The sequence below is a fragment of the Pomacea canaliculata genome, linkage group LG9 (assembly GCF_003073045.1).
Source record: "Pomacea canaliculata isolate SZHN2017 linkage group LG9, ASM307304v1, whole genome shotgun sequence".
NCBI lineage: Eukaryota > Metazoa > Mollusca > Gastropoda > Architaenioglossa > Ampullariidae > Pomacea > Pomacea canaliculata.
This window is the reverse complement of record NC_037598.1, coordinates 10,465,140-10,491,100: the sequence shown is the minus strand read 5'-3', so window position 1 is coordinate 10,491,100 and position 25,961 is coordinate 10,465,140. Positions and strand designations below refer to the sequence as shown.

The following is a 25,961-nucleotide window of genomic DNA, read 5'->3' as shown; positions in this document are numbered from 1 at the left end:
GTGAGCTATGAATGTGTTGTCTTTAATCATAATGCTTGTTCTTTGAGTTGTTGACTTACTCGATCATGTACTGCGAGCCAAGGCTAAAAGCGAGAATGATCCTGAGGTAGCTTTCCACATATAACCAATGTAAACAGATGATGATAGTGCTCTAGTATGGAAAGAGATACAAAAGTCAAACTGTGCATGTCTACTCTCCATCGCATCTGTAGTCAAAGGGAAGCTATTCAGCAGGAAAAGACGATTTTATTATATCCGTCTGCAGTTAGCTCCCTGTTGTTTCCCTGGTCAGTTTGTGAGCGAAGCAGTCAACTATCGCCTCGTTATCTCCAGCAAAATTTTCTCCACAACAACACAACTTCTAACCCAAGGCGAAAGATAAAAATGTGACAACAGAATCCATAATTCTGTGGAAAAATTGTGTCTCTTTTCTGAGACTATAGTTATACAGTTAATTGGTTACAGAAATGCAGGGTGGGCAATCCTTGAACAGTTGTATTTTTTTTCAAAAGGTAGTGAGCTAATAATGACACTGTGTAGGCAAGGGAAGCTGTCATTAAAAGATCGATATAATAGGATGCTTACTGATAAACACTCATCAGGCATTACACACAGATAAATATGTGTGTCCTGACCAGGGATGGGCAAGCTACTTTTAATTTGTAGCCGGCTAGGCTACAGCTACTTTTTTTCAAAATGTAGCCGGCTACACTACAGCTACAATTTTGCAAAAAGTAGCCAGCTACTTTGGGCTACTTTTAAATGTAGCCAGCTTCTTTTTGGCTACTTTTAAAAGTGTGATGTTATAACAAGTTAGCTGTAGCCAGCTGGCGTTAGCAACATACACAAACATCAAACATACACACTAACACTATTACTTGCTTTACACAAAGTTTTATTATAATAATGAACGGAGAACTGCGATATACCGACATTTTATTTAGTGAATCCATAAATGCTTTCATTCATTCCTTGCCCCTTCCTCCCCCCGGCCTTTTTCACACAATAAGTACACGTATTTTACGATTATATTAAACATTTTCTGGATCTTTTTCTCTCATCCTGTTTTAGTGACAAAAGAAATTATATAAGTTTTCCGATAAACATTTGTTTTCTATAACTATTTGTTCCTGTTACTTAGAAATGAAAACTAAACAGATGCTTAAGTATCAGGTACCTGGTGGAATTTTCAATAAGTTAGGTTATGTAGTGATGAAAAATGTCAACCTCTTATCAATACTGTGACATATGAACAACAGACCATTGAAATAAATGAGTTTGCATGGAATTTAAGTAAAACACTGCTTAATCTAATTTAGGCAAGCAGATCATAAGGCATTTTTTTTCTAACACTGACACTGAAACAAAGAAAGGAACACAAACTAATTGTTTCCAAAAGCTGATAGGGTGAAAAGTATAGTCCTGGCATACTAAATAGAAATTATATAGTAGGATGTCAAATGTAGAATTAAACACTGAAATATAATTTTCAAAATGATATCTGATATATTATTTATTTTAAATCTTTAAGCTTGAATTTCTCTGTTTGTCGTTTTTGACATCCAGTCCTAAACTATAAACAATTTCTCAGATTGCTTGTGCTACAGCAGTAAAATTTTGCAATTTTTTTTAGAATGCATAAGCTACAAAGTATGCATTTGAGATATGGTATAAACATTACTTTTGATAAAATGACATTTTTCTAAATATTTTCTAAATATTTAATTGCCACATTCACACTGAGTCGGGGTACCATGTCTGATTTTTATATCTACACCATGTCAGCCTGCTATTTATTCTCCCTCCCTCGAACATTCTGCACAGACGTTCTATTTCGTCGCAATAAGACATTTTTTTGCAAACATCGCTACATTGTTGAACATCATTCCTCCCTCGCGCAAAGCACATTCTATCTTTTACATTGCGCCGTGCTGAAATTTGAATATAGATGGAAATCTACAACCAAAGACATTATACTTTGTACACTACTAGAGTGCTACATGTCGTGAAAGTAGCCACATGTAGCCAAGCTACAGCTACTTTTCTAAAATGTAGCTACGGGCTACAAGCTACTTTTTTTTAAAAATTGAAGCCGGCTAAGCTACAGCTACAAAATTTGTAGCCGGCTACAGTAGCTGTAGCTAGGCTACAGCTACTCCCCATCCCTGGTCCTGACACAAAATCTTAACACAGGACCGTACGATGTAAAGTGGAAGCACTTTATCACTATGATGTCTAAAGGCCAAACAGACGAAACTAAAACCTGGATGAATAGGGGTCAGTGGGTCAGGTAGCAAGTGGAGATAAATGAAAGATTTTCCAAGTAATCAGCTCAGCTCAGTTTTAAAACAAACACATTTATCAACATAGCTCTTACATGTACTGAACGATACTGTGAACAAGCTCGTGAACATTTATAGGAAAACGTGAAGAGTAGCTCCACAACCGCCACTGCACTCTTCATTTTTTGAATGAAAAAGGTATTGAGGAAGTACAAAGTCTAATCGTTATCATGACTCGAAAGTGTTAGTGAGCGACACATTGAACAAGGATAGTGTGAAAAACTAGCGGGTGGCCGGTCATGAAGACGGATAACTACAACCTTATTACCAATGGGGATTCCATCCCTACTGTTAACCAACTCACGCCTCTGACATCATCTTTATCAACAAAACCACAACAGAAAAGCACAGCAGCGACTGCGAACAGCAAGGTCGTCAAAATCGTCGTCGCTGCCTGCTGTGCTGTATCTCTGACATGTATTGTTGTTGCAGGTAAGAGGTGTTCCGTGTGTGTGTGCGTGCGCTTTCGGACGATCGAACAAGTGTGGCATTTATTGTATTTTATTTATTTTTTTGCCCTTATGGTGTTACACAGGTCAGTGAACTGTCAAGCTTTGAATATATTCTGACATTTTTGGTTTGATTTGAATACCACGTTAAGGTAGAATACCTGAAGGGATCTATTTACAGCAGGTGGACTGTGTTTTATAAATATTCAGGTACACTCAAAAACTCTTAAACTACACGATACTATATATGATCACTCGGTAATCATCGCACACGCTGTTTTTTTTTGTTTTGTTAGTTAGGTCACTACCGAGACACGACTGTTTACATTCCTGGTAAAGTATTTTTTTCCATTGGTTTCAAGCGATAAACAAGTTCGCACTGGCCAGTCGGAGAAACTCCTAACAGTATAATAGCAGCACATGACATTTTTCTAGTCAGATGGGATCCGCCGCAAAAATGCAATCGTTAGCATCGCTCAGCACAGTTATTTTTTTGGTCCAGTGGATCCACGTATGTCATGGAATAGAGTCAACTCCATGTTACTTGCAAAACCTGGCGACCTGCAAGTGTCGGCCAGAAGCTGTGTTTTATACAAGAAATATCCGTGAGAAACAAAGAAGTTGTTTGGTCCATTTTCGAGCATTACATCGCAAACATAATCACCAATGAGCATGCTCATAGTGAGAAGACAGGTAGGAGACAGGGCATTTTAACATATTCATGTATGCAGAAATCTCCAGAACTCACTTTTTCGAAAGAAACATTTTTTTTTTTTTTTTATTTTTATTATTTTTAACAAACACATTTTTACTAAGGTCGTGACTGTCTAAAAACATTGGCCACTACGTTTTGAGCCTTCTTATAAATAATGTAGATATTAATTGAATTTTAGTTTTATCGAGGGTCTAAGTCAGTGATGGTTGTATTAAAGGTTAGCGTTGACGACAGTTGTACTCAATGTTCATGTCGTTTCCAGTGTACGAAGCCAAGCACTCGGGGTGCAGGCAGGAAAGCCTCGGGTGTCTGAATTGCTGGAACCAGTCTTGCAGCCTTGAAACTAATTTTTGTCTTCATGGCTGTACACCTGGCTGGCAAGGGAGTAAATGCAACGAAGGTAAACCATTTTATTTTCATCTTTCTTCTTCACTTGAAATAGAAACAGGTCAAAATCTTAGTGAATGCAAAGTAACAACAACAGATTGGATAATCTTGTAATTATTCGTTGAGCCCTTACCGACTTTGACCATAATTGTATACCTGGCTCTGAACTAATATTCATCCTTAAATACTGTATATCCTTCAAGTATTGTAATTATGTGTCGACCAATTTCAACATTGTTAATTCTTCGAATATAACTTGGAATGTTGGTTGATTTCTGTATTTTAAATTTGTTTATACTGCTAGGAAGTAGAAATGATCATTGTAAGTACTGACTATAGTTTCTGCCAGTTCTGATGATAGTTCCTGTCACTTGTGATTATTTACAGAGTGTCCAGTTGGGTCCTACGGAGCATCGTGTAGTCAGGTATAAAACATATTGTATAATAGGAGCATTACTGACTGTAGAGAATTCAGTAAGAAAGTCGTCACACCACATGTGGAAAATGTTAGCTCTTGAAATAAATTAGCTGTTAGTAGAACAGTGCTTTTTTCCACAGGGGAGAGTAGATAATAGTTATTTGGTAGAGATGCTCTTATTGTTAACCCCCAAAATTCTGACGACTGTCATATAAATGTAAATACATTTAACGTTGTTTATCTGAGTCGTCTTGACTGAGTAAGTATCATATTAGTCGTTTAATGACAGATGACTGTTAGTTTGAAGTGCATCTGTAACATCATCAACATGAAAACACATACAAATAAATAAAATTGTTCGTGTTACCCCGAGGAAGAAATAAAATATTTAATGAGTAGAGCATAGGTCTGAAGATCATGTGTGTGTGTGATGTAACATCTGTGAGGTAAATAAGACGATTTAGTGTGTATATCGTGTTTAGTATGTGTCTGTCTAAGTTATGAGTGGACTTCAAATGTTTGTTTTAATGTAATGGCCACATGTCTATGTCCAAGCTGTGTGGTCACTGTAAAAACCAGTCAACGTGCAACACCGTGACGGGAGTCTGTTCAGACGAGTGCGAGGATGGTTATCATTCACCACACTGCAATGAAAGTAAGATAATTCTTAGAAATTTTACGAGATAATTTTGCTTTGTATAATTGATAATATTGTTTGTGTTCGATAAATGCTGTCACGGGGTCAGTGTTGACGCACTTTGTTTAGTTGAGCTTAGATAAAGTAGACCTGACACTGTGGTCTAATCAGTTTTGAACTTTTGTCGGTGTGGTAGATAATAAAAACATTTAGCTGTCTTAGTCATCCTGATAAGTTGTCACTGCTTTTGTGACTGATGTCTGCTAGTTTAGGGTAAATCTGGGTGAGATTAGTATTTTAAAATGTTTAAAATGGTTATACATTACACAATGCAGTAATCAAAGAAGGCAATAATTGAAAGACAATTATTTTTCATTTTCAATTATATCACATAGAATAAATAAAAAATCCTATATCTTTAAACTTGAGATTTGTGATCATAGTTCCTTTATTTCGCAAAGACAATGGCCTAAAGAATTTCCTTACAATTGTTATATCCTTGCTGTTTATGTTTCAGCATGTCCAGCTGGTTCCTATGGGGCATCATGTAGTCAGGTATAAAATGTATTCATTACCAAATAAAAATATGTGTCAAATGCTTTGTCTATGAAAATGTCACTATAATCTAGTAAGAAATTCCTTTAAGTTTACGCTTAACTAATCAAAACTGAAATTTTTGTTTAGTAATGTTATTAGTAGATATTAAATTTTACTATGATATAAAATTTAATCCGACAAAATGGTTGTGAATCCAAACCCAGAAGCGATCTTGATATACGAACCCCACAAACACTTTTATCTGCGGTCTTTATGATTAGAGGCAAACATAAGCGCACAGACGGAAGTCTTTGTTTATAATACATAAAAACCAAGATAAAAATGTTGTCTATTGTGGATATCCATAGAAATATATATAATGATGATATAATAATAAGAAAAATAAACCAACGATACGTGGTATACCCACACAAATAAAAAAACATTTTAGATGACATAAAGTAAATAAAAAGATTTAATGTGCATGTGCATCATTTAGTGTGCATGTTTTTGTATTAGTTATAAACATTGAAATGTATGTTTAATTATATCTCACGACCCTGCTTATGTTTGTATGTACAAGCTATGCGGTCACTGTAAAAGTCAGTCCACGTGCAACGGCGTGACGGGAGTCTGTTTAGACGGGTGTGATCCCGGGTATGATTCACCACACTGCAATAAATGTACGGTATTGTTCAGGAACTTTACTTATATACTTTTGCGTTATTATATTTGGTTACAATGAAAATATGATAAATTTATAGTCAAAAGTTGTTGCATGCGAAGGACATAATAAAAACATTTTATCCCGTTTGTCCAAGTCATGATGATGGGCAATATAGCTTTTAAAAACTGTCTACAATTTTAGTAAATCTGTAGAAAAATTTCATTAGAGTGTTTTAAAAAAAAGGATATTATTATAGAGTAATTTCTCATACAAGAAGTAAAAAAGTTGAATCATAATGTCTGCTATCTGCGGTTTTAGTTTTTCTAGATAATAAAGTTTTAAGAACTCTTACAATTTTAATATCGTTGGTGTTTATTTTTCAGCTTGTCCTTTTGGTTCCTTTGGGGCATCATGTAATCAGGTATTAACAGCTTTGAATTAAAAACAAATTGATATATAAGCATCAATAAAACTAAAGGAAATGCATTGGAAGTTCTAAAATGCTCAAATTAACACTTCACTGATTAAATTTTCTTCCGTGTGAAGTACATTTATTACATAGATTATAAATTTTACAATAATTCCTCACTTACCTGACATAATGGAAATCAATACAATAGCAGAAACGAATCTTTGTCTCGGGACTAGGTAAATATTAGCTGTCTCTTACATAGAGGAAGCATCGGAAGATCTTGTAAGCAACACTAGTGATGTATACACACATAAACACAAACACAAACACATACACAATTCAAAGTCCTTGTGCTTGATAACCACCTACATCAAACAAAGCAAAATTATATAATCACGTGAGCACCTGAGCTGTTGTAAATGCATTTGATAATAATATAAGATTATAAAAGCAAAAAAATATCTAACTTTCATACACATAACATTTTATTAAAAAATAAATAAGTAAAATATAAGGGGACGACACTACAACCTATTTACACAGTTACTTTCGTTGTCATGTCGCTGTACACACCTCCGTTACATATCTTTGTTCATATTATACAAAAATCAAGGTGAACATTACATTGTCTACAATAGATAATCGTACAAATAAATTTTAAACATTTACCTATTTGTTATGTCTCTCGTACACGACTGAAATAAGATTATCTCACAAAGTAATAAAACAAGTTTAATGTGTGTATGTTGTGTGTAAGTGTATAATTTCGTACGAAAGTGTGTGTACTGGATTATCAGGAGATGTATTTAATGTATTAATCACATGCCCACTGACTATATATCTTTATGTACAAGCCGTGTGGTCACTGTACAAGTCAGTCCACGTGCAACACCGTGACGGGTGTCTGTTCAGGCGGGTGTGACAGTGGCTACCGGTCACCACACTGCAATGACAGTAAGATATTTTACAGATAATATACTAGGTATTTTAATGATCTTTATATTGTTATAAATCTCAATATATATGACTTAATTGCATCAGTGTCATGACACCATAGGTTAGCTTTAAATAAAGTATATGTCTCCTGATAATCTAAGTCAAAGGAGAAATTCCGTTATTTGTAATGGTAAGAAAATAAGCATTTGAACTTCGTTTGTGAAAATAATCTGATTTGTCATATGAACTTTTTTTCAGAACTAGTTTACTCGTTTTCTGTAAATCTGTGTGAAACTCATTAAAATGTGGAAAAACAAAAATGTCTCAATTAAATAGTAGTTTAACACATAAGAGAACTAGAAAATTGAGTTTGAAAAAACTTGTTATTATCAGTGACTATTGTTTAATTAAAAACAGTAAATGGTTTAAAGACATTGTTGAATCGCATTGTCGTTTGTTTATATTTTTAGCATGTCCTCCTGGTTCCTATGGGGCATCATGTAACCAGGTATAAATAGCTTTGCATTACGAAACATATATAAATATATGTACATTAGTGTTTATATCTACAACAAAGTTTAAAACCTGTCAAACTCGTTATTTACTTTTTGGTAAATAAATTAATTTTTTCGTGTACATTTGATACATAGATATGACATTTTACAGTAATTCAGTATTATCTAACAGAATACTTAGACCTGAATATTACAACAACAAAATTTTTTATGTGTCAGAGTTAGAAAATATTTAAAATAAGGCAGGTTTTTATTTTACACATAGATTAAGGTAAAAGTCTCCGTCTTTCATTTTCATTTTACACAAATACATGTGAAATATAATAGCCTGCTATTAACCTGTTTCTCTGTCCCCTTCTCCTTGTATATTTGTTGATATTTTGATATTGTCGATTTATTAGCTCACTACCTTTTAGCTGACTCTTGATGTTTACCCATGTGTTTATTGTCGTCTGTACTTCATCCTCATCGTTGACTATTTTTTTGTTCCTTTATGTACCACACAGTACCCTGATTTTTGTATTAATCTCGAATGAATCCTGATTCTGAGCGTGATTCCGTGTAATAAAAGATTTAGTTAGTATATATGAAGAATTCATTCTATATAAGTTATAAGCGGATATCAAACGTGTATTGACTGTACTAACATGGCCACTGATCACGTGTCCATGTACAAGCTATGCGGTCACTGTAAACTTCAGTCCACATGCAATGGAGTGACAGGAATCTGTTTAGATGGATGCGATGTTGGCTATCCTTTCACCACGATGCAATGAAAGTAAAGTATTTTTAAACAAGATAATTTATTAGATATTATGTGAGAAAATTTAACTTTAATGCGTAAGTGTTTAAAAGAAATAAATGTTCCTAATTTGCATAAGTTTTACAAAGAATAAGTAAAAAGCCGCTATATCTTGAAACTTGTGATTTTTCAATATAGTCTCTTTATTTCTCACAAAAAAATTTCCAAAAAATTTCCTGACAATTGTGATATATAAGCCGTTTATATTTCAGCATGCCCTTTTGGTTCTTATGGGGCATCATGTAATCAGGTAAAACAAGTCTTTGCATTACGAAACCAAAATGTGTATGAAAGGTTATGTCTATAAAAATGTCTCTTATGCTCAGATAATCAACTGTCAAATCTTTTATAAGTGAAGCTTTTAGTAGACATGAAATGTTAACGTGAATGCATTATTAGTCGAACAAAATGATTGTAAATGAAAACCCAGAAACGATCTTAATATAGCAACCACATAACATTTTTACCTGCTGGCCTTACGATAAGAGAAAAACATTTCAAATAATCTCAGAGATGGACATCTTTGTTTATATGACATAAAAGACAAGGTGAAGATGCCATTGTTAATTGTGGTTATTCATACAAACGTACAAGTAATAAGATTATAATAAAAAATTCAACGAAACTTGTCATGTCCATACAAATAAATAAAAATATTTTAGAAGTAGATGCGAAATAAACGAGGAGATTTAGAGTGCATGTTCATCATTTAATATGTTTATGTTTGTATTAACTATAAGCATTGAAATTTATATTTATTTTAATCTCACGACTACTGTTTATGTTTGTATGTACAAGCTATGCGGTCACTGTAAAGGTCGGTCCACGTGTAACGGCGTGACGGGAGTCTGTTTAGTCGGGTGTGATCCCGGGTATGATTCACCACACTGCAATGAAAGTACGGTATTGGTTTAGCTGAATTTTATATGCTCTTTAATTTGCACTCAATGTTTAGAAAAATTTAGATTAAATATACCAAATATGATACATTTATAGTCAAATCTTTGTTACATGCAAGGGACATAATAAAAACATTTTCTCACTTTTGTTCAAGTCATGATGATGGGCAATATAGGTTTACAGAACTGTCTCTAATTTCAAGTAAATCTGCAGAAAATTTCATCACAATGTTTAACAGACAAAAGGAGATTGTTATAAAGTAGTTTCTTATACAAATGGTATAATAATTGAATCATAATGCGCGTTTTTGTGGTTTTACTTTTTTTTCTAAGCAGTAATTAGTTACGATTTCAGAATCGTTTTTTTTCTCAGCATGCTCTGTGGGTTCCTTTGGGGCATCATGTAAGCAGGTACCAACAACTTTGCATTAAAATAAACAATATATACATTAGCATTAATAAAAAAAATAAATGCATAGAAAGTCATAAAATGCACATATTTACACTTCATTGATTAAATTTTCTTCTTTTAGAAGTACACTTAATACATAGATTAGAAATTTTATCTGACAGAATGCTAATAAGTACAATAGCAGAAACAGGACTCAGTAAATATTAGATGGCTCTCTAGATACAGAGGAAGCATTCAAGGTGAACATGACTTTGTCTATAATAGATAATAGTGCAAATACATTTATCATTAGCCTAGTCTTTCTCTCTCTCACGCACACAAACACACACATACACAAACACTGAAAATAAAGTTATAAGCTGACATAAGACATGTATTTAATGTAATAACCATTGATATCTTGTCTATGTACAAGCTATGTGGTCACTGTAAAACTCAGTCCAACTGCAACAGTGTGACAGGAGTTTGTTTAGACGGGTGTGAGGATGGCTATCAGACTCCCAACTGCAATGAGGGTAAGACACTGTAAGAACTCTTAGTATACAGTTTTGTTTCAAGCTTTCAGAAATAACAGCATCCTTTTTGTGATCCAAGTAGTTATTTGCTTATTTGCATGTCCTAAATGTATCAGTAAGGAACATTTATCATATCATGCCCTTTTAAAATCTAATTTTCTTGCCTACGGTGAGCTCACAAGGATGACTTATTTTTATTTACAGTGTGCCCTCAAAACACCTATGGTCCCGACTGCAATAAGGTATCAGTACACTCATAAGTTTGCATTTGTTACCTGTCATTTACTTTGTTATCAACTACAATAAATAGCTGGAATAAGTTCATACGAGGTGCTGATTCCCAAATAACACAGTTTGCTTTGGAAAAATTTAAATCATAAACTGTCTCTCTATTGCCAACAGGCCAAACAAACAACATTCCTTTTGAATATTCATAAGTGTGATCAAGACACCCGATGTCAATTTAGAATAGTAATTAACATAAACTTTCAGTCTTTCTTGTGCCTTAGACTGTGTTTAACGTGAGCTGTGCAGTCGGTGAATTTTCTTACATTTAGGGATTTAGTATTTTCTAACCAGCTTTTGTTTTTCAAAAAACGATGTGTTAATCTGAACATGATATTTAACATTTATTCTGTCAATTGGTTTTCGAACATCAGCCATGCGGTCAATGCAAAGACAAAGATTCGTGTCACCCCGTAACAGGTAGATGTCTCAACGGATGTCAGGATGGTTATCAACAAGTCACTTTGCGATGAAGAGTGAGCTTTTACTGCTATATGTTTGTCTGCTGAAAATACGTCTTGAGAAGATTACTGCCATGAAATAGGATAATTGACTTGTTAACTTTATTGTCTTAAATACTTTTAGGGATTGATGTCGTGGATGTAAGCTAATGTAAACATAAAATACATCATAGGCACAATCAATGTTGTGGCCATATGAAGGGGTTGCTGACTCATTTGCCCTGTTGCTGAGATCATCAGATTAATGCCTACAGAAAAAATGTAAACTGTTACGACCTGTGTAGTATTAAAAAACAAGTTGTATAAATCTGAGACATGCTTTAAAACTGTCACATTGCCACCGCAAGAAATTACAGAAAGTCTTGTCAACTGAATATTTATATACCATTAAAAAGCTTAAGAGCTGATTGTATTCATCTTGACATTTATGTAAAAATTGAAAACAACCCCGCTGCTGATAATAGCAAAGTTACATTCGAAACAAAGATCTTCGTCTTGTAGCAAACTTAACAGACTGCAGAAGTTTGAAGATCATCAGGTTTGCAACCTGTTTCCTAAAGGAAAATATGCAAATCAAGTTTTCTTTGATATTTTTTGAGATTATAAGAACCGAACTTGTTTTAAAGGTAAAATGTATTTTCTCGTTGTAGCATGTCCAAGTGGCTCGTTTGGTCCAGACTGCAGTAAGGTATTCTTACAGATTTTCCATTTCGGTTCATTGCTCGTTGATATTAGCATGGTTTCTTGTCCTTCATACTATATAAAGCTTATTCAACATTTTGCATGGTTATTTTATTTTATTGTCTGTCACATTATATTCCTGCTGTCGTTTGATTTAATTTTAATTTTTATTTTACTTTATTTTATTTTGTTTTGTTTTATTTCCTTTTGATTACATGTGAAGAATGGCGCAAGTTCTTGTTCCCTACTTGAGATTTATACATGCTCACACACATGAAGTACAACCCTGAATGCACGAAACACACACACACAGGATCTTTCAACCAATCAGCAGGACACACCCCTTATTTTATGCAATTTTCACACCAGGACCTCCAACCCTAGAGGACATTCACACCTGCACTGGTTCTCTCTAGCTACCCAAGGCCGTCGGCTTTACTGCCTGCTTCTCTAAAATCCTGTACACCAGGCTCTTTTAATTATTAAGGTTGTTTTTGGCTGTAAATATCTCGACAATTTTATATTAGGTTTTAATTGTGGGAGATTTCCCTGTCCCACCTTCCCGCATCACAGTACATAAAAATAAGATGTAGGTGTGCAACTGCCTACACTGGTTCTCCGTGTTCATTATTGTCACGATACAAATTTCTGTGTTTCTACTTGATTTCTAGGAATGTGGATTCTGCAAAATTGCAGGTAGCTGTAACTACATCACGGGACAGTGCCTAAATGGCTGTCAGGATGGATATCAAGGCGATCTTTGTGATACAAGTACATTTTCTTTTTAATTATTTTCTGTTGATAAGATGCGTACATTAAGAATGCACAATATATAATATTACTTAAATCTTTGCTATTAGAAGGAAAAGAAAATGCTAGAAATTATTTTTTCTTTGCTGAATAATCTACAAGCAAGAAAGTGTTAAAATAACATTTCTTGCAAATGTAAGTGTTTTACAGCGAAGTATTTCTGCGTTGAGCTGATAATATTTCTGGTTCATGGCATGACCATGTATACTTTCTTATGTGCAGCTTGTTCTTCTGGTACATACGGCCCTGCTTGCACAAAGGTATTTTGATAAACTGTGCCAAACAAAAGTTTTAGAAAGGTCAGACAGATCTTGAACTCTTTATTCATGCTGATTAGTCATACTGTAGCCCGAATATTTGTTCCGTCATTATTTCATATATCTATTTTGTATATCTTTCTAACATCTAGATGATCTGGAATATCCAAGGTTTTTTTTTTGCTAATATATTTTTTGAAACACAAACCTTCTTACTATATATATATATGTCCTTATCAACAACACACTGATGGTAGCTTTGTGTTTCTACTAACGGTACATTTCTACATCAGGTGTGCGGTCACTGCAAAGAGGGATCAGCTTGTAATTATATCAAGGAGTATGTCCAAATGGCTGTGAAAATGGCTATACAACAGACTTTTGTAAGTTTTATAATAGTTTTGTTTGTGTGTGGATGGTTGTCAAAAGCCTCTTCTTAAGTATGTTGGGCCTGTAATGCTAAAATATAAAAATTAGTGCACATTAATGAAAAAAGTTCAGTGCCAGTTGATCTCCGTACACCGTATTCTGCTAAGTGTTTAAAATATAATTGATTTTATTGATCATTCGGCAGACCATTTCATTGAAAAAACTTGATTCAAATCGATAATTTTTTTTTTTTGAAGACGTGATTACAAAACAATGGCTAAATTTACAGCAGCATCGGTACTTTTAAAGAAAAGTAAATTTTTATTTAAGCATAATTGTTTTCCTTGAAAGAGTATAAAAAAAATAAGAATCTGTTATTCTTTTATTCATTTGCGAATTATCTGTCTTCTTCAGGTTCATTTTCTTGTAACATTGTGCATTCCGTGTTGTTGTTCTTTGTTAGGCACGAACATAGAGTGGCATTAGCAATACTATTCAGGGGGAATTAAATGCCAGAAATACTCACCTTTACAATAGTGTCAATCACACTTTCTCTCCCTCTTTCTCTCACACACACAGAAAGAGAAAACCATCATTAAGTCCATCGAATCTTTCTGTTCGTTTGACGAGGATGTCATGTCCTTGTTTTCATTCGTATTTCTTCCTTGGTTGCAGGCACTTCATCTCAAGGGAAAACTTTGTCTTTCTGACTCTGTTACAACCGCATTTTTGACTCTTATTACAGTCATCGCCATCTGGTTTCCTTAAACCTTTGTGGGAAGAAGACAGAAACAATCCATATTATAAACTTACAAGTGGAGTAGTGTATTTTTCCAATAAGATCTTTCACTAAACTCTAGTTATCTCATTAATTACATGTACTGAAGCTTCTATTGTGTGATGCCTGACTTGAGCATTTGCATTTATGTTGCTTGATTGACACTACTAACATTTTATCTTGGTGCTTCTCAAATAGTGTCTAATAATTTCTCAGTCTTTTTATTATTTTTTATGTATAAAATGATAGAGTATAGATCGAAGTCAAAACTTTACATGCAAATCGTGGACTTTTTTATGCTGGGTCTGAGTTTCAAAGGGATTACAGCTTCACAATATATTTTACTAAAATCAAAACTTTTCGTAAAAATCTATGAATTTCGGACTGTTGAAATTATTTCAGTTTGGTGAAATTATTTAGTGTTACTCGGCAGTGAGTCGCAATTGCAACATTAAAAAGTAGCATACGATGTATGATGTCTAATAAAAATTTTCCAAGTGAATTTCCAGTGATGGTAGTTTGTGGTGTGTGATGTGAAAAAAAATCCTTCCCCACCCCTTCATCTGATCTCCGTTCCTTCTACCCTTGAGACAGAGTGGAGTTTTTACGGAATAATATATATTTATATTACAGCATCACGGTAGGAGTTCGGATAGGGGTGGAGGGGAGTTTACTTTGTGATTTGTTGTAATATTTTCAATACATTACACTGGTATGTCTTGTTTTTCTGCATCAAAAGAAAATAGAACACGATGAAAAGCTATAAAGCATAACGGGAAGCCCATGACGAGATGTTTGTTTTGTTTTGACTGAGAGAACACGTGGGAATGACGTAGTGTACATGTCTGTGTGCTATACGTGTCCGTGACAGAACTATTATTATAGATGTCAAGACAAGCGTACACTAGTGTCCAGGAAAAATAATTCCAAAAAATCAAGTTATTTTTAACAGATTAAAAAAAAGTTAGTAACACATTCGACAAGAAGACTTCACTTCTCACGAGGAAGGCAACTTAGTCAAGGAGGAGACCACTCCAGCCTGAAACACAAAAGCAGCAGAAGCGAGATGTAACTATCACAATATAACTTGTGCAGCCTCTTAATAAATCGGTTACATTAAGAAAAAAGTTACCGTCTTGAAACCCTCGCACCCACCCTCACATTCTTGCACTCTCTACACTACTTTCGTAGATACAATGCCAGGGAAGAAAGAGACTGGCTGCATGGCGGTTGTCACGCTGCCTCGTTCTCGAATGGCCTTGCCAGGGTTAAGGTCATGACCTGGTGCCGACCCTTGCTACACAGCCAACGCCTCTCGCCTGATGCAGTTCCTTTCAGACAACAATGCGATCTCTAATTAGTGTACGCGTATACAACGGCTTTGCCGCGCCATCGGAAATCCGAATTACGCTTCCATACTAGGGTCATAATAACTTTTCAGCTACTTTTTAAAGCGAAACATTTTATTAAAGATTTATTTAGGCGATTTGTGCATTCTTCGCATTTCATTACACATTTTAACGAGGGCAGCAAGAAAGGTTCGGGAAATGTTTATGAATTTCTGCTCCGTCCTGTTGACCCCTAATGTCATCTCGATTTCCTTTGGGTCTGAGTGTCAATGCTGGACCTTGTGTTGTGAGTGTAGTTCTCAAGGAAACTTAACAAGAGTTTAACTTAGCAGTCTCTGTGACTTGTATTATTTCGCTTGTATACTGGTTTAGTACTTTGCGTCTTGCAGACGACGGGGCATTAATTAACTCGTGGCTTCAGTCAGTCAGCGCGCACCATTGTTTACTTTTCACAGTGATAGATGAGGTGGCTGCTATGTCTGGCTTATTTTTTTGCATGTCTTCTTATTCAAGCATGGGGTAAGTCTGTGATGCTTATCTTTCAGTTCAGGGCTCATTTGCATAATTCTTAACCTCATCATTTTTTTAAAAAGTAAATTTAAAAGCTGCTTTTAGAAGCGTTGCATGGGTGTTTTAGAATCCTTTTAAGAACCATTTTTTCCAGTAATCATTAAATATTTTATTAACAAACTTTTTTAAATATATAAACTGCTCCTATGGATGACCACGATCCTTTTCGCCAAAGCTTTTTTTTCCCAATCAAGTAAATCGAGTCGTTTCACCATCTAAGTAGTTCTTGTTAGAGGTCGAGTTGGTCTGTAGCCTAAAATTCGTGTGGACGTTTCAGACAGCATTTTCCAGTGTCACTTCCATTATTCATCTTTATTTATTTACGCCTTTCAGGTCAGACGTGTGCTTGTCAGTCTCCAGGGGGATGTAACTTCGCACAAATCTGCTTACCTGTCGGCAACTGCAAAAGACGTATTATATACATTGTTTACTTTTGAACCTAATATGTCTAATTTTGTAATTACTATAACTGTGTTCATCTTTCTTTTAATGTGCCTGTTGTACTTTAACCCTTTTAATATTCCAGTTTAGTATCAAAGCATAACAGCATTCTCAAAACGGCTCTTTTTTTTAAAGATCACTATATTTAGCTGTATGTATATGTTGATATACTTAAATCTGCTTATAAATTTTGTTTATATGGATATTTATTATATGACATTAAGTAGAAATACAAATAAAGATGTTAGATAGCATGGCTATGAGCTTTTAATGAACGCTTGCTAGTCAAAGACTTCAACCTGTAGATAAGAAAGTTTTACTGTCCCTCTCTCCTTATATCTCTCCATCTTTAACCTATTTTTTTAAAAAATATAATTATTATTTTTGTACTTTAATATAATGCGTTAAACACATGTTAGATCGTTTTTGCTTATCAGGTAACGAGGCGCTTGGTAAACCAGCGACGATGAGTTCTGCCTACGACAATAACATCAAAAAGCTGAAGTCAGGTCCGGCTTGTCTGGCTGTCAACGGTAACTTTGACACAGAATTTAGACCCATCAACATCCACGCAAGCAACCCGAATTGTATCCACACAGCAGACAATGACAAAAGTCCTTTCTGGGAGGTGGACTTGGGGCAACACTTTGATATTGCGATCATCACTGTCTACGGTCGTAATGGACGTAAGTATTAACAAATATGTTGATTGTTGTTTACGTGGTTTGTAGCAAGGTTTATTTTCAGCAATGTTTAAAGATAATATGCAAGAAGCATTTTCACATGATTGCAGAGCTTGTCCGCTTGAGTTATGTCCGCCTTACGGTGGACGGTGTCGAGAGGTACGTCTTCACACCACAGAGCCTTTCCTTGAGGACGGAAATCCCCTTTGACCCGCCGGTGTCAGGACGTGTGGTCAGGCTGTCCAGAGACACATCAACTCTGGACGACAAGGACCCGTTTATAGATTTCTGTGAGCTGCAGGTGTGGGGTAAGTAACAGTTCTTAGACCACAGCATCAATATAAACCAGTATATAAATAAAAATAAAAACCAAAAGTAAATTCGTACAATAAATAATTGTACTGTAATTCTTCTGTAACCTACTGTAATCGGATAATGTTTTTTATATATATATAAAAATAATTGCAGGGTTTTTCCCGTCTTTTCCTTTTTCCCCTAAATTCTTATCTTTACTGAACCCGAAGGTCAAGCATTACACAACATATATACATATCTAAACAAACACTCTGACATACACACTTACTTTTCCTATCTTAAAACTGAAGGTTCAAGTGCATGCACTCGTGAATAGTTCTCACTGTTTGCACTCACACCTGAAACACACCTGTCACTGTTATTTGTGTACGTATTGCTTTTTTCCAGTGTGCGAAACTGGATGGGAGGGCCCCTGGTGTGAACGAAAGGTACTCGCAACTACAGCTACAGCTACAACTACAGCTACAGCTACAACTACAACTAGCTACAACTACGAGTGAGTTAATTTTAAAATAAATAGATAAGGCAGAGAACTAAAGCTAGGCGATGACAGTCTGCAAACAGTAATTTCAATTGTTGATTTCTATTTATTCTCTAACGAAACTTTAAGCTGGAACTGTAAAGGTGGCACCTGTGTAAGACAACTCTAATTTTGCGCAAGTGGTTTTGCTGTATAAAGTTTTATTTAGTAAAAAAAAAACGGGCTTAGCTTGATCGACGGATGATGATTATTTTGCTTGCTAATTTCAGTTACGACGCCGAAGCCAACTGAACCTCCTAAGTCGGGAACCTCAGCTGCGGCCATCGGTTGGATTACAATTCTCTGGCGACCGTCGCTACTTTCCTTTGAAAACTAAAGGAGATACCTGTACACACCTTGCTTTGTCCCATGAAGGCTAAGCGCAACTAGTTTCGAATCACACTGTTTTAAATCGTGTTTATAAGCTACACTTGCTAGAGTCACACATCAGTAAGCGTCAAGATATTTTTTCTGTATTATTAAACATTAATCATAAATACAAGATGGACACTGTGTTGCATATTTATACGAGTGTCGTGTTGGAGTGTAAGAGTTGTAAGAATATACATGTATAGCGTGAGGTCAACGACACACACGGAAGTCAAACGTGTTGTCACGTGTGTACACCTGACTAATGGTCCAGTTACCTGAAGCATTTACAGCATAAATTATCAAAATACAACCATGCACTTCATGTTGCTGACCTCTTTTGTACATAGCGATGTTACTAGAAGTGTGTCACCAGAAAGGAAGAAAGGTATTCAACGAAATTCAGGAAATAGCAACTTACCTTCACTCGGTGATGAGAAAAAGAGTTTTGTCCCACTAGAGCTTTAAGATGTCATAGTTTACAGGGAAAGGCTATTTTACCATCTTTTTGAAGTTTTAAATTTAACACAGTAATGCGACAGTAAGTAGTGTGTTCTGATCTGTGACGTGGCAGAAGGTTACTGTCCGGAAGATAACATTCTAGCCAGCTTTATTTAGTTTTGTTTAATGTTTTGTATTTTGAGTCATTACTTTCTCTGTCTGTGTCCATGCCTTGGATGTGGTTAATGTACAAGTAGGGGACAGTGACTAACCATGGTGGGTGGATGCTCAGTGTTTTGTTGACTGTCTTGTAAAGTCCTTGGTCCGGCAACCTAAGACACTCGTTGTGTTCCTTCTTGACGGAATGCGCAATTTTTTCGGCGTGAATGTGTTACTAGACACAAGCCTGTATACTGATAAGTATAAACAAAAGCATGGATAGGACACAGCCTCGAAATGCACGTTGGGATGGAGTTAGAAAAGATGCCATTGACAAGTACCTGCTGATGCCTGTTAAAGTGAGTCATCCATGACACCACCAAATGGTCAAGGGATGGTCGTGATAATATCCTTTTCCTTTGTGCTCAAAAGTAGTTCCTAAGCCATTATCATTGATGATTCATTCACAGCTGTAAGAACTTCAGGAATAATACAATCTATTTCTCAAGAATTCTTTTCTATTACCATCATCGTTTGCTATCTCGCGACATTACACAAGGCAGAGGTAGCCAAGTTCATCCTCGAGAACACAAAACCTCTCAGCTCTTAAAATAAAAAATCTGGGAGGGATATAAATGAAGACGGTGGGTGGATGAAGAAGTGTTCACACGAGATATGTTCACTTTCGGATGAACCTTAGTCTCCAGTGAACACTTTCTCGTGCCCGTGATTCTTGTGTGCGGCGGAGCATCAAACAACTTCCAGCTTCTGGTTCTGGTACTAGACGAGGGTTAATTCTCAACGTGTTCGCAATAACTGAAGGAGGCAGACTTCCATTAACAGTTGTGTAAATACAGGTGGGTTGGTATTTCTATTAATATTCAAAACGACGGAAGGAAGTATATACTTGCTTTCACTTCCGTTTCACAGTCACGTTGGCCCGTATACTACAACATTATTTACATTCACACATTTTAGTCCCAACTAATTTCAAAATTCATTGACTAAACTATGAGACAGAAATAATTCCTCCCTTGACTGATAGGAGACATTATGACAGATTAAAGCCAGTGCAGTAGTATGTGGCTGCGAGCATAAAATTATGACTAAACACCGAAAGAAATTCAATTTTTTTTTAAAATTCGGATGATTTTTCCGATCGTTTCAAAACTCTTTTTAATGTTTGCTACTGATTTAGGACTTTAAAAAAATTGGAGTATCTTCCTCGCTGCTTTATCAAACATTTTTTCACGGATTCTTCGCAGCATACGAAATGTGTATTTGTGTTTGAAATTGTTATTAGTCACAATGTGACAATGAAAGAAAGAAAATCAAAGAACGCTTGTTGTTGATTATTTACGTGCGATTCGACATCCACACGAAACAAGGAATCATTGCTAATTGGCAGGGTGAGGATAGGCTTATGATGAGAGATAAATAAATTCCTCTTTGGAATCCGGCAGTTTTAGGTGTGAATCACTCGAACAATCCTTGAGCTCCAGTGAAGGAATAGGATGTTGTTCACTGTATAAAGACTTCGTGCATTTTGTATTTCTACACACAATCGTGCTTCCCTGCAGACCAAGGAGAATTATTCGCATTTTATATTGTTAATTAGTCAAGTGTGACAGAGGATCAGTAAAGCTCTGTTTGTTGTGGTACCATGTGGACAATACTGGGCCTTGCGTTTCTTCTTGGATGTCTTTCCACAGTAGTGCATGGAGGTGAGTCTGTGTGTGTGTGTGTGTGTGTGTGTGTGTGTGTGTGTGTGTGTGTGTGTGTGTGTGTGTGTGTGTGTGTGTGTGTGTGTGTGTGTGTGTGTGTGTGTGTGTGTGTGTGCACTTTATTATATTTCATCATGATTTGAATACTTGTAGAGAATGAAAACTGTGATGCTTTTATTTCAGATGATTACTTCCTTTGAAGGAGCTCGTCCTTCTTACACACACACACTCTCCCTCTCCTACCCATACACTCTCTCACAAACACTTACACACTTCTTAAAATAGTTCATACTTGTGCCACATCCCATTTACTGCAGTTATGTGTTCATTAACATTACTGTTTGATTTTTATCATTATTCAGATTACCCCTGCTCATGTCAGTCTTCAGGGGGATGTAACTTCAATGAATCCTGCCTACCTGCTGACAGCTGCCGAAAAAGTAATTTCTTATCGCTTTCATTTATTTCAAATAGAAGAATTAAAAACAAAAAAGTTAAAGCGCTCACAAACACACACAAACTCAATTATCATACCATCTCGCTTTCTACTTCACCCATAAGATTCGGCACCGGAAGTCTCCTTGTCACTTATTGCTATGTCTGACACAAGACTGTTTCATGTTGTCTGTACAGAAAATGTAGCTGTGGGTAAACCAGCAAACATAAGTTCCGTCTACAACGACTCTAACAACAACGCGGGACCGGCGTGTCTGGCTGTCAACGGCAACCAGGACACCATCTTCAGACCCACCAACACGCATCCAGATAATCCAACTGCATCCACTCTGCTGTAGGAGACAAAAACCCATTTTGGGTGGTGAACCTTGGCCAGGAGGTCGCAATCGTTGCTATAACAGTCTACGCTCGGGATAAACGTATGTAACGATCAGATTCTACAAACAAAAAAAAAGCAAAAAAAAAAAAAAAAAAAAAAACGCAGTTGTCAAAAGTTAACAGATAGATACGGTGTAAAAGTATATTATTATTTTACCACATTTTTCTGAGATCTGAGCATTTTAATATAATTATATTGTGGTGAACACTTTTAGCCGTCGTTCAGTGATGTTCATATTTCTCTAACAGTACATGTTGACATGTTGTCGACAGAGTTATCCAAGATTTTCCTCCCCCTTGTCTTAAAATTAAAACTTTGTACTGTTTTTGTAGAGATGTCTGGACAAATTTAAAGGCTTATAACTTTTTCACTTTACAGAATTGGTTCGCATGGGTTACGTAAATTTGACAGTTGACAACGAAGTGCAGGTACGTCTTCCAACCACAAAACCTGTCCATGACGACAGAAATCACCTTTGACCCCCCGATTTCAGGACGTGAGGTGAAACTGTCTAAGGACAGAGCAGTACTGAATGAAAACGACCCGTTTCTCAACTTCTGTGAGGTGCAAGTGTGGGGTAGGTAACAGCACTAAGAAAGTAGTACACAATACAGACTAACAGAATAAGCCAATAAAAATACAAAACTAAAAATAAAAAAAAAAAACCTCCGCTACTTTACCTCAAAAGGTCGTATGCGCACACATATACATATATATATAAATAGATATATATTCATACAAACCTCTACACATCTTTTTTCTGAAGATACTTGTCACTAGAAGGATGAACATTAAAGTCGTTTGTTATGATGTCTGAAATATTATTATGTCGAAAGAATAACTTTATATTATTAGAAATTTGATCCTTGCCAGAACTAAGTCAGTGTTTTTTTTTTGTTTTTTGTTTTTTTGCTAGAGAGATAGTTTTAGTGATACGTTTGCACCTTCATTTCTGAGAGTATAAAAACAATTGTTCATTTTGCTACTTCATTTTAAACAATGGGAAAAATGTTTAGCGAAGAAAAACATTTTGGGTCAAAGTGCACCAGCTGCGGCAAATGTAAAGGTAATTAATCTTGTGGCAAAATTTTTCTGTCCAAAAGGATGCGTCGAAGGATGGGAGGGACCGCAATGCGACCGAAGAACAAGTGAGTATTGTTTGTTTTGTTTTTTTTGTTACACTTTTCAAAAAATAAATCCTCAATTAACACAAATTCATTATAAAGTAAACAACACCTACTGCACCTAGTCCTCCAGACCTCCATGGTTATGACAGACGACGTATGAGCCAACGTCCTTAGTGACAACGACAACATCAGGGTGAACGACGAACGTCAGCCACAATGACGACGATAATGATGAATATTGCGCCTTCTCCCTCCCCTCCTTCACGGCTATGCTGAGTTAGTTTAAGTGAGTAAGCAGAGCGGTTTCCATGGTGATCTCAAATAATCAACACTCTTAATGAAATATTTAGGAAGTATTTTTCTTCCAAATCACATGATATTAATCAAATTACCACAGAAGAGTCATATATGTCGACTACGTGGTCTGTTTCAGCTACGACATCGACGTGGTCTACGTCAACTACGTCAACTACGTCATCTACAACTACATCATCTACGTCAGGTATGTCATCGACTTCGGCATTTGTGTGGATTGCTTCTCTTCTAATGACAGCCATTCACTGAGTGAACTGTACGAGACTTAGACACTGGAGATACCGGAGTCCCACGAATTTTTCTTGGCGGGCATTTAACTTGACACGTGACCGACTTCTGAATCATCTGTTTCAGCAACACGATTTTTGTTTAACTTATTTATTTATTTTCAAGAGGTATATACTGTTCATCGTAATAAAAAATATATATGTATGTGTACTAATAAATACAGAAAAATGTTACTATATAATGCTTCTTTTAGATTTAGGCTGGAAAGTTATTTTTTTTTGTCTCCAAACCTTATCATTAGAGAAACACAAGTTGAAGTTAATTAGCTTGCACACACACACACACCTACACACACACACACACACACACACACACGATGTTTTATCAAATTACCGTATTGTGACATAGTGCCTTTGATTCACTGTGGATGTGATTACATATACTGTATATCATTCCCTACATTCACACTCACAGTTTACGCTGGATAATGACAATAGATAAATAATAGGGCCTGCTTTCCAAGCTCAAGATGACTTTGTGATGATGTTCGTAAATAAAGTCTTGCGTCCGACAACAAAACATGGCGGCGTCGTTGCGATTCCCTAGAGCTGTGTTGTAGACGCAGTCGTAAAAACTTGTTTATTTTCCGTCCTTAAATTTGGAATGGAAGTCATTCCAAACGTATGTGTAATATAAGCTCCTACTCGCTACTTGCCGTTTCTTTCAATGGCGCATTCATTGTGATTGCGGACCTCGCACCCACTCCCTCCCCCTCATCCCACAAATCCTTGTTTGACCTCAGCTGGAGAGGTCACACGTCATGCACATTCTACGTGATAACGGTCATACAACTGCCTAGCTCACTGGAAACATCTCTCCTCTACACTAGATGGTGGGGGAGGAGGACAGGGATTCTGTTTCTTGTAACACTTGCAAAACTACTTCCTCTTAAATCGTCGATGAAAACTTCCATCACAGACTTGGGTTCTGTCCTCACACTTGTGTCGAAGAACCTGGATCCTCTAGGCGCAATGTGGCGACTGGTGTGTTTGGTGTTGGTTCTGAGCTCTTTTCATGAAGTAACGGATGGTATGTCTTTTACTAATTACTGTTTACATCTATATGCATGTTGATGATGGCGCCAATGTAGAAACACACGCGAGCAAACTCACAAAGTCCTGTAATTATTGCCGGAGTCAAGTCCCCTTGTACAGCGTTTGAAATGCGACAATACGCGACGTCTACGATATTTTAATTTTATTTTTGTCACTTTGCGTTATAGCTTCTTTTAACTGAAATAATTTTATAACTTATTTTTTTTTAATACAAACTGCATAAAGTTATTGTACTGATAACAATAAAAAGAGATACGTTTATTTAAGGACAATAGAGACATATATCGTGCTGAATAATAAATGCGAGATCCAGACTATTTCTATAGACACGTGTATACAAAAACATTTTATCTTTAGTTTACACTCTGAATGCAAAATAACTTACAGAACATGAGACGGAGAAACAAAAGATGGGCACAAAACCAACCAAACTTAACATTCACAGTAAACAACTGTTTGTTGATGTGTGCTAGTTCATTACTAGTGAACACTTGTTCCTTTGCTAATGTAGAATATCTCTTTCTGCAAGTTTCAGCTAATGTGGAATAATAGTTTGGTTGCTGGGACTAAACTGTTGAGCAAGTGCACATTAGTGTTTGCTAGTCACTTCTGTCATCACATCCGTGTGTTCTAGAAGTAAACAAAGTTCAAATAGGTTATTAATAGCCTTCATGGAGCATTAAAACTATATTACAAGCAGTACTGTAATGCCTAATAAGGAAATTATAAATGAGTTGGAGAACTGTGTATAGAGAAAGTAAATACAGATAAAGAAAAACATTTTTTCCTTCAATAGCCTCATTATTTTAGTCTCCATTTTCTGTGTTATTAAAATTAAAATTCTTATGAATTTATCTATAAACCGTCTTCACTTGTCTATTCAGCGTTCGCAAGAAAATATTTTTATTTAAATTTTTGTTTCCATTTTCCTTTTTTAAATTTGGGAACAAATTGAAATATTAAAAAAACTCATTCAAAAGTTGTAATATAGTGCTACATCATTCAGATGCGAATTCCACTGTCGCTCACATCTCCCCAAATTTTTTCTGCTGTACAAGCAGGTTGTTATTTGTTAATAAAAAGTGTTATTGTTTACTGTATTTGAGAACAGTATATTTTGTGCAAACCAATGACTTGTTATATATTTCATCATTCATCATTGTCTATTTCAGAAAACTACGAATGTATAAATGGATCAAATAAACATCTCATAATCTTTACCTTAAAGGACTGAACATTGGTTTTCTTTTAATCGAATTTTTAGTCAGACACATTTTATATCTGTGGATAAATGTTTGGAATAGCAAAAGTCTCGTCAACACTCCCATGTTCTTAAAAGTCAAAACGAAAAACAGAAAATCACTCTTAAGAAAATCTTCAAATCTACTAAAGTATATTTTTGTCTTTTCTTCAACTAAACTTTATTACTGATCATTCTGTTTCCAGCGTGCAAATTATTATATCCCTTAATGCTTAAGAAATGTGA

The 25,961-nt window shown here is 35.6% G+C and overlaps 2 protein-coding genes across 2 annotated transcripts; both read left to right on the top strand.

Annotated features, from left to right (window-relative positions):
* The first annotated feature begins 2,202 nt into the window (after positions 1-2,202).
* LOC112572147 (multiple epidermal growth factor-like domains protein 11) lies at positions 2,203-14,786 on the top strand. The gene is made up of 17 exons (XM_025251701.1): positions 2,203-2,774; positions 3,769-3,906; positions 4,281-4,318; positions 4,867-4,966; positions 5,466-5,503; positions 6,069-6,168; positions 6,536-6,573; positions 9,616-9,715; positions 10,090-10,127; positions 10,544-10,643; positions 10,848-10,885; positions 11,303-11,399; positions 12,040-12,077; positions 12,742-12,841; positions 13,103-13,140; positions 13,431-13,520; positions 14,182-14,786. Exons 1-17 carry the CDS (start codon positions 2,582-2,584, stop codon positions 14,272-14,274), a joined length of 1,377 nt encoding a protein of 458 aa, XP_025107486.1. The 5' UTR covers positions 2,203-2,581; the 3' UTR covers positions 14,275-14,786.
* Positions 14,787-15,932: 1,146 nt separating this feature from the next.
* Positions 15,933-18,664, top strand: LOC112572878. Its single transcript, XM_025252860.1, has 6 exons — positions 15,933-16,152; positions 16,537-16,614; positions 17,082-17,330; positions 17,438-17,635; positions 18,030-18,138; positions 18,393-18,664. The coding sequence occupies exons 1-6, from the start codon at positions 16,095-16,097 to the stop codon at positions 18,412-18,414; spliced, it is 714 nt and encodes a 237-aa protein (XP_025108645.1). The 5' UTR covers positions 15,933-16,094; the 3' UTR covers positions 18,415-18,664.
* Positions 18,665-25,961: the final 7,297 nt, after the last annotated feature.